This window comes from Camelina sativa, chromosome 13 (assembly GCF_030686135.1).
Source record: "Camelina sativa cultivar CO46 ecotype springtype chromosome 13, ASM3068613v1".
In the NCBI taxonomy this organism is placed as follows: domain Eukaryota; kingdom Viridiplantae; phylum Streptophyta; class Magnoliopsida; order Brassicales; family Brassicaceae; genus Camelina; species Camelina sativa.
Window position 1 is genome coordinate 6098220 of NC_141892.1, and position 9050 is coordinate 6107269.

General features: G+C 36.2%; 2 protein-coding genes and 1 pseudogene across 4 annotated transcripts; 1 reads left to right on the top strand and 2 right to left on the bottom strand.

Annotated features, from left to right (window-relative positions):
- Positions 1-510: 510 nt before the first annotated feature.
- On the top strand, positions 511-2323 carry LOC104735554 (SPX domain-containing protein 4). 2 transcript variants are annotated; one of them, XM_087482189.1, is made up of 4 exons: positions 547-1059; positions 1425-1590; positions 1667-1733; positions 1832-2323. In XM_087482189.1, exons 1-4 carry the CDS (start codon positions 703-705, stop codon positions 1839-1841), a joined length of 600 nt encoding a protein of 199 aa, XP_087338315.1. In that variant the 5' UTR covers positions 547-702; the 3' UTR covers positions 1842-2323. The 2 variants fall into 2 exon arrangements, with proteins under 2 accessions (XP_010453669.2, XP_087338315.1); XM_010455367.2 differs by having other exon boundaries at positions 511-1059; positions 1667-2323.
- Positions 2294-4508, bottom strand: LOC104735555 (pentatricopeptide repeat-containing protein At5g15340, mitochondrial pseudogene; annotated as a pseudogene). The gene has a single exon (XR_015578477.1). The product of XR_015578477.1 is annotated as a pentatricopeptide repeat-containing protein At5g15340, mitochondrial pseudogene (transcript).
- Positions 4509-5231: 723 nt separating this feature from the next.
- LOC104735556 (early nodulin-like protein 17) lies at positions 5232-6691 on the bottom strand. The gene is made up of 2 exons (XM_087482190.1): positions 6329-6691; positions 5232-5804 (listed from the first exon to the last, which is right to left on the bottom strand). The coding sequence occupies exons 1-2, from the start codon at positions 6501-6503 to the stop codon at positions 5461-5463; spliced, it is 519 nt and encodes a 172-aa protein (XP_087338316.1). The 5' UTR covers positions 6504-6691; the 3' UTR covers positions 5232-5460.
- Between the last annotated feature and the right edge of the window lie 2359 nt (positions 6692-9050).

The window sequence follows — 9050 nt, forward strand, 5'->3', positions numbered from 1 at the left end:
AAATGCATAAATTACAAGTTGCTGATTTGTATTTATTTGCCGACAAATTTGCTGAATTTAGCTAATAGTATAATTCAATTGCCCGAGAAAATCGAGCAGAATCACTTTGTTTTCTGTAACAAATTTTAATGATAATTTTGACGATTCGTTAGTGCCATTTTTTATTATTATTATTATTTTTAATTGAAAGTATCAATACTCATCAAAAAAGTATTTCCATGAAATAAATTACTATAAAGTTACGTAAATCATTTTTTATTAATTTTATTCTTATATCATCTCACATTTTTTTTTAAACCACCAATGCACTATATTCTCATCTCAACAGTGCATCATCAATACTGAGTATAGATAAATATCATGTTAATACTTTTTCAAGTTGTAACTTATTGAAATAAATTAATTTTAAAAACCAGTGAAATAAATCCAAATATTCACATTCAAAAAATATTCGAATAAATTTGATAATAATAATAATAAAAAAAAGAATATCACTAATAGTGAGTAGATATTTATTTATTGTAATCAGAAAGGGCATCCATCGACGTCCACTTCATCAGAGATTCTATCTCTGTAAAAAAGATTCCTCTGCTTTTTTTTTTTTTTTTTTTTTTATCATCTCTCTCTCTCTCTCTCCCTCGTCGTTCTTATCCAGGCTCTGCAACCATCATCTCCATAGGCTCTCTCTCAGATCCAAACTACATGAAATTCGGGAAAGAGTTTCGTACTCACCTCGAAGAGACATTACCGGAGTGGAGAGACAAGTTCCTTTGCTATAAGCCTTTGAAAAAGCTTCTCAAATATTACCCCGATTTCCCTCCCTCTGCTTCTGATTCCCATCTCTTCGATTCGTCCTCCCGCCCCGTCTTTGCTGATACTACTAACATCTCTTCCGCTGACCACGACCACGACCACGACGACGACGTTCTGGTTCTTCCCGCCGGCGTCAGGCCTACCGAGGATCTCCAGGGCTCGTTTGTCAGGATTCTCAACGACGAGCTTGAGAAATTTAACGATTTTTACGTCGATAAGGAAGAAGATTTCGTTATCAGATTACAGGTTTTTTTTTTTGCTTCCTCCTCCTCCGCTCAATCCCGAATTGTTTACTGTAGCTTCAGGATTTTAGGTCAAGTTTGGGAATCCTTTAGAACTTGATTCGTGCGATTCAGGATCATTCCATAGGTTATCTTCTGATTAGTCTCGACTCTTATAACCAAATTGCCCTAGTTTTTTTAGTTCTAGTGATGATATATATAATCAAATTGTATGTACTGATATATATATCTTACTATAGTGGAACCAATTTGTTTTCACATTCTAGATCTTCTAATTGCTCTATGGATCTATGATCCTTGGTCATCTTCTTCTTCTGCTTGTTTCAAGAGGTCTTAATCTTTAACTGAATTGTGTATGTTTGCAAACAGGAGCTCAAGGAAAGAATCGAGCTAGTTAAGGAGAAGAACAGTAGGAATGGGGAATTCGCTTCAGAAAGCGAGTTTAGCGAAGAAATGATGGGTATTCGCAGAGACCTTGTTACCATTCATGGCGAGATGGTCCTCTTAAAAAACTACAGCTCTCTTAATTTTGCAGGTAATCTCTATATCTCTTATTAACAAACAAAACTGTGTACTGTATGCTGATGAATACATCTTGGATCTCTCTCCAGGACTTGTCAAAATCTTGAAGAAGTATGATAAAAGAACTGGTGGACTTCTACGTTTGCCTTTCACACAGTTTGTTCTCCATCAACCCTTCTTTACTACTGAGCCACTTACTAGGTTAGTCCGTGAATGTGAGGCCAATCTTGAGCTTCTCTTTCCTTCTGAAGCAGAAGTTGTTGAGTCCTCCAGCACAGCGCAAGCACAATCAAGCTCACATCAGAACCACTCCCCAAGAATCTCTGCCGAGACTTCCTCAACTCTCGGCGATGAAAATCTTGATATATATAAGAGTACACTCGCTGCTATGAGAGCTATAAAAGGTTTACAAAAGGCTAGCTCCACTTACAACCCATTATCATTCTCATCTCTTCTTCAGAACGAGGATGATGAGACTGTAACAGCTGAAAACTCTCCAAACTCTGGGAACAAAGATGATTCAGAGAAGGAAGATACTGGACCTTCCCACTGATCAGTCATCACAATAGAATAATGGTCCTTTTTGTCACGGTTTTGAGATTTTTTGCTACTTGATATCACCCTAACTTTTCATAAATTAACACATTTTTACGTCTTCATCTTTGCAGAGCAAAGCTTCTGTTTGCATTTGAACTGTAGTACAGTTGTTTTATAGATTTTCTAAGAAAATTTTCTTCATTGCTCAACTTTGTCTCATGCGCAAATTCGTATGAAAAATAGTCTCAAGAACCTATATCGTTCAGCCATTTGATCTGTTCACCAATACTCGGAACAAGAGCAAGAACCTCCCTTGAACTGATGAAATCTATTTCTATCTCTAATGATGATTTCTCGGTCATAGACCTTTGAGACAATCTTCATTGCCGAATGACAATCCCGACATATCCTCAGATTCTTGAAGACAATAAGAGGTGTCCTCGGTTTTGTTTCCAGAAGCCCAAAACAGACGGCCAATTTCTCACTGTGACAGCACAAGGCTTGCTCTTTTTCCTCCAAGTTGCCCTCTGAATGAGAAACCAGGCCAGAGAGATCAGGGACATAACCAGCTGATTTTATCCGTTCAATCACTTCATTCAACTTCAAGTATATCTCTTTCGTTCTCGGGTGTGATCTATCTCCTGAACTAAACCGATGTACTGAGTCATTAACGTAAATGGAACTCAACCCAGGTATTTTTCTGATGCCTCGGTTTCTCAAACTCCCCCTTAACCCATCTGCAATGTCACTCCTTCCTTCTGCAACATACATGTTGGACATAAGTATTTGGTATTCTGTGTTGCCTGGGCTCATCTGAACAAGCTCTTGTTTAATTCGTTCGGCTATATCCAGCTTTCCGTGGACACTACACGAGCCTAGAAGTGAACCAAGGACAACTTCATTCGGAGGCACTGGCATTTCCCTCATCAAGATCTCTGCTTCTTCAATACGACCAGCTCGGCCCAAAAGATCTACCATACATGCATAATGCTCAACCTTAGGTTCCAAATTATAGAGCCGGATACTGTGGAAACATCGCCACCCTTCTTCCACCATCCCCGAGTGGCTGCAAGCACTTAAGACAGCAGTAAAAGTTAAGTCATCTGGCTTCACCTCTCTTACCATCTCTGGGAACATGTCAATCACCATTCTACCTTTCCCATGCATTGCTAATCCGCTAAACAGGGCGTTCCATGTCACCACATTCCTCTTACGCATCAATCTGAAGACTTTCATGGAAGAATCTATGTTTCCGCATTTAGCATACATATCAATCAATGCCGTTCCCACCACCACATCATCATAACTTACTTCCTCCCCCATAATCATTGCCTTCTTCAATGCATACACATGAACCCATCTACCAATGACCAGATTTCCCGATTGCGCACAAGCTGATAGCATTGAGCAAAGTGTGACGAAGTTCAAACCATTTCCACATCTATACACCATATCCGCCAGAAGCTCCAATACTTCCCTCGTAAACCCAGCTCCCAAATACCCAGCAACCATAACAGTCCAAGCAACAGCGTTTCTCTCAGGCATTTCGTCAAAAACCTCTCTTCCTCTCTCTAACCCTTCCCATTTGACAACTGTGTCCAAAACCACCGTCCATGAAACAACACTCTTCTCCTCTAACACTTCGAAAATGCGTTTGACTGCACTTACAAACCCACATTTCCCATACATATCCATCAAGGCATTACAAACTTTTACACTAGTCAAAAAACCCATCTTTACAACAGCCCCATGTGCTTGTTCACCGAACTTCACATCTTCTGACTTAGAACACACGCCAAACAAGCAAACCACAGAAACATCATCAATCTCTACTCTTTGCCTTCTCATTTCAACGAAGAGCTTCATCGAATCAACCAAGAATCCATACCGAGAAAAAGAGGATAACAAAGTTGTCCAATCCACGTTATCTTTTTCTGACAGAGGAATTTCGTCGAACAGTTTATGGGCAGCAGCCAATTCACCGGAAGCCGAATAAAACTGAAATAGCGCATTGCTAAGGTACGACTTCGGAGCTTTCTTCAATCCTGAAGTGGTTACAGCGGCGTGCAATTCCTTGCCGGGTCGTAGAAACGAGCGTTGAGCACATTGCCGCAGAAGGATACGAACTTTTTGGTAGGGTAAGAAGAAGCATTTCATAAGAGTGTGTTTTGTTGTTTCTCAAATCCTACAATGTTCGACGGTTCGAACTTGTCGTCTTGAGAGTTAAAGGTTTACTTTTTTTTTTTAAAACTTTTTGGGTAAAAAAGGTTTTACTATTTTTTTTTTTTTTTTACCTTTTCACATAACATAAGTTTTGGCTTTGATGTCTCTCTCATCAGGTGGCATTAATTAACTATTGATCATACTGTATGATTCATACAAATAGAAATTAGTTCACTCAGAACCAAATTATTTTGAGAAGAGGACGTTTCTGGTTATGGAAACCTGATGTTGTCACTAACCCCTCAATCATCATATCCACCACATTTGAGGGTAATAGGTTAAAGTCGTAAACGTCTAAATTGTCACTGACAAAGACATACAACAACAACAACAACAACAAAAAAGACTGAAAATTATGTACAAAAATTAGATTGTCCAGAATCTTCATTTTCATCATCAATCTACATTTCTCCACGTCCCCACCGATCAGCACAACAACATCATTCTAGATTTCGTTTCTAGGGGGTCCATACGAAATTTACGCGTAATTCTTAAAAAAAATATCCCTCCAAACAAAATTCAAACACATAAATACACACATAGCTAACAACATATCTAGTTTATTCTTAACTCTTTAAGTATTTGGTTCACTATTTCAAACATATAAGAATAGTATAATCCATTTGGTATATAGATTTGACAGCTTTATGAAAAGGACATGTGGTGGTTGGATTTTGATGCTATGCTACAATACGAACAATCACCAGATAATATAACTCACATGGAACAGATAAGCCAATGTTGAATATACGTTCAAAATAGAAAAGAATATTTATAATTAAATCCACAGATAATCCCAAATACACACACAATCCTTTTTTCAACAATTGAACCAACTCATTTACTTCCAATTTCAACAAACATGATAAAAAAAAGTTAATGAGGATTATTGAATTATAAAGAAAAGATTAGGGATTAATTTCTTAAATAAATCAAATACAAATCTTTTTTTCTTTTCCAACAATTAATTCAAAGACACACAAAAACCAAAAACAATCCAACATTACAAAAGAGAAATAAACTCAACTAATAATTAAAAGCTTTCCCTGAAAAGAATTTGAGGTTTTTTTTGTTTTTGTTTCAAATCGGTTTCGATTCAACTAAAGAACTCTTTTGAGGACAACTACCACATTCTTGAGATCAAATCCCACATGGTCGGGAAAGCGAAAAGAGACACCGGGATCATGAACTGAGCGAAACCAGTGACCATTGAAACTGATCCAATGCTCTTGACAGGTGCAGATTTAGGTGGAGGAGGAAGCTTCTCGACTTTAACAGCAAGCTTCATGCCACCGTAACAGCCACCCTTCCCGTCGAGTAGGTAGTAATGTTTGGTCTGGTTGAGAGTTACAATGTCTCTCCCGGCTCCACGTGTCCAGTTGCGTATTGGGTGGTCGGAGATACATCCTTCATAGTCAGTCTTGTTCACTTCAAGAATGTTGTGTTGGTTTCTGTCGAACACGAAATCTGAGAACCAACAACAAAAAAAAAAAAAAAAAGAACACATAATTAGTTCCAAAGATTTGAGACATTTCTTGATTTCAAATCAAGATCTTTCCTTTTCGAGCTAAAAATGGAAATGTGTGATTTCAACTTTTAACTCAGTGGGACACTGTTTATCAGACAACGAGCATAGAGAGAGAGAGAGAGAGAGAGAGAGAGAGAGAGAGAGAGAGAGGAATGAGCTATCCACTACTACTAGGTCTCAGTCTAAACAACCTCAAGAGTGTGTTCAAACCAGATCTGGGTTAATTAGGAAACAATTTTGAAAAAACAATGTGAATCAAATCTCTGTTTCCAATGATGACTTTTAAAGATTTGAAGGGGCATTGTAGAAGAAACTCGAAAAGCTAAGAACTTTGGTAGAAGAAGAAAAAAGCTGAAAACTTTGAAACTATTAACTAGATTTTAAAAGCGAAACCCATTGTTTCAAATCAGATCTAATACATAAACAGATCCGAGAGAGAAAGAGAGAGAGGGAGAGAACGTACAAAGCCAGTCACCGAGGTAGAAATGCTTGCCCTGAGCCCAGATGGTGTAGTTAATGTTTGGGTTCCAGAACTTGTTTTCGCCGACTGTATACTTCTTCGCCGTCACTCCCGGTATAGGCGCCGCCGTTAGAATAGCCAGTACCACCGCCACAATTAGCACCGCGAATCTCGCCATTTTTTGTTTGCTCTCTCTCTATCTTACTAACTAAACTCTCTCTCTCTCTCTCTCTCTCTCTTCTCTCTTGCGCAATTTGTGATTTTAGAAAGTGGACTACTTGTTGGGGTTTTATTTCCTTTTTTCAACTTCTGTTATTGAATTAATAATGGAAACTTAAATAATAAAATAATTGTTTTTTTTTTCCTGACAACCTTCTCCTTAACCGCGTTATATTTGTAATTTGTCCGATATTTTCTTTTAAGTATTTTACAATTTTTTTGCCTTTGATTAAATGTTATTGTTTCTGTTAATACTAATGCTGCTACTATATATAGAATAAGTAATTAATATATACTACAGTCCAAGCATATATTAATTGTCATTTGGAAATCACCTGCTGCAGTAACAATGTTACGTCAGTCCAAGCATCTCCTCACTTGTGAAATTACTGTTGAGGGAGGTCAACGTTTCTACTTTATTGCTGTCTATGCCCCTAATCTCAGTGAAGAACGTACTGACTTTGGTGCGAACTCCTCACACTTCACCAGAGTTTGTGGCTAGATGCTTGCCCCTAGGTAGTTTGTGGAGATTTCAATCAAATCATTCACCCCGCAGAACATTCAAACCCTATGGTCAATCAACTCACTTCTCGTATGCTTGAACTAAGAGACGGTCTACTTCAACTTGAGTTATTCGACCTGCGTTACTAAGGCTCTCAATATACCTAGTCAAACAAAAACCCTATAAATCCCATCACAAAAAAGTTAGATAGAGTGCTTGTGAATAACAACTGGCTCACCTTGTACCCTAATAGTGTTGTCTCCTTTTTAGCCTCTGAATTCTCTGACCACTCTCCCTGCCTCCTGAACCTCTTTGCCCCCTTCCTTCCGCTAGAACTAAACCTTTCAAATTCTTCAACTTCTTAACCAAGCATCCTAAATTCCTTTATACGATTGACACCGCATGGACTTTGGCTGGAACTCTACATCCTCTCAAAACAAGTTTGTCAACTCTGAGTGCTAAACAGAAAACACTAAAAAGAGAGCTAAAAACACTTACCCGTGAGAATTTCTCGGATATTCAAAACTGAGTTAGAGAATTACCCGTAAGTATTTTACAATTATTTACCTTGATTAAATGTTACGTTTATTTTCTGTTAATACTAATGCTGCTATCTACCATATAGAATAAGTAATTAACCTTACCAAAAAAATAGAATAAGTAATTAATATACAACAGAGTACAGATTATGAAAGAAGAAGAAGAAGACGAAAACAGTCAAGGGGTTGAGCTGACAAAAAAAGCATACTTTATTAGTTTAAAGAAATACAAACAGATATATCGAGAACATAAGGCTCTATGTCTTCTAGACTACTAAACATTTACTTTTTTTGTCTCATAAAGATTGATGTTTAGAAGTTTTTACACATTTTAAAAAAACAATGATTACTTAGTTTAAATATATTTTTTCTTTTGATTAAAGAGATATTATTTAATTTTAAACCAATAACAATTTAAACTATTAATTTTTTTCAATGATTAATTTTTGAAGTTTACAAAATATCAATCTTTGTGGAACAAAAAATATCCCAAAACATCAATCTTTACGAGACAGAGAGAATATTATTATTTTCTTTATAAAAAGTTGTTACTTATTCTAATATCTTCTTTCAAAACTATTATGATACAGATTATACGCTTTTTGCATGTGATGATGATATGGTTTTTTGCAACGAACGTTCTACACTTTTTCTTTTGTTTCGCTGTCTCTTGATTGGTTCCTTTATATTTCCTATTCACATTTATGGATTTAATTTTTCTATTAACAACAAGTTTGAACTGGATCTTGAAATGGGCTTTTTAAGATCCTGTTACTAAAAGTCTTAAAAGGAAAGGTCTATGAGCCAATCGTTATTCATGTATCTTGAACTGGGTTGACAGGTTGTTTGGGTTATGAAATGGTGGTTTGAACGAGGCTGATATATATATCTAAGTTAGCGCGCAATGGCGCAATTATGATTAATTGTAAACATAGAAATAAATATTTAAGTGTTTTAAAGTTATAGAAAATTGTTTATCACAAAAACTGAAGCATTTATAGTATAATCCAATGTTAATCACTAAATTTTAAGATAGGGAGTGTTCTTGAAATGGGAAATCAAAAGATCACTTCTCAACAATTGAGAAATAAATGAACATTAAATTGACTTTTATTCAGATATGATATCTCTTTTTAGGAATTTGTGCCCAAATTTTATGGTACTAATAGAGTCAATTTTAGAGAGAATAATTGTCTCATATTTATTATCTATGTATAATTTTAAGATGATAAAGACAAAATAGTGGATGTCAGCTAAAAAATGAGTTGGCATCCACTAGATATTAAAAAGATGAAGTTATTGTGAAAATATGCTATATATATATATGATGATGATGATGATGATGAACTGATATCTGAGTTTTATACATTTTTTAGGTTTAGCGTATTATTACCTTTTGTAAATGAGATTATTAGGTGATGAAATTATTTGTTTTCGAAGTGCTATCAAAGAAAAAAAAAAGGAT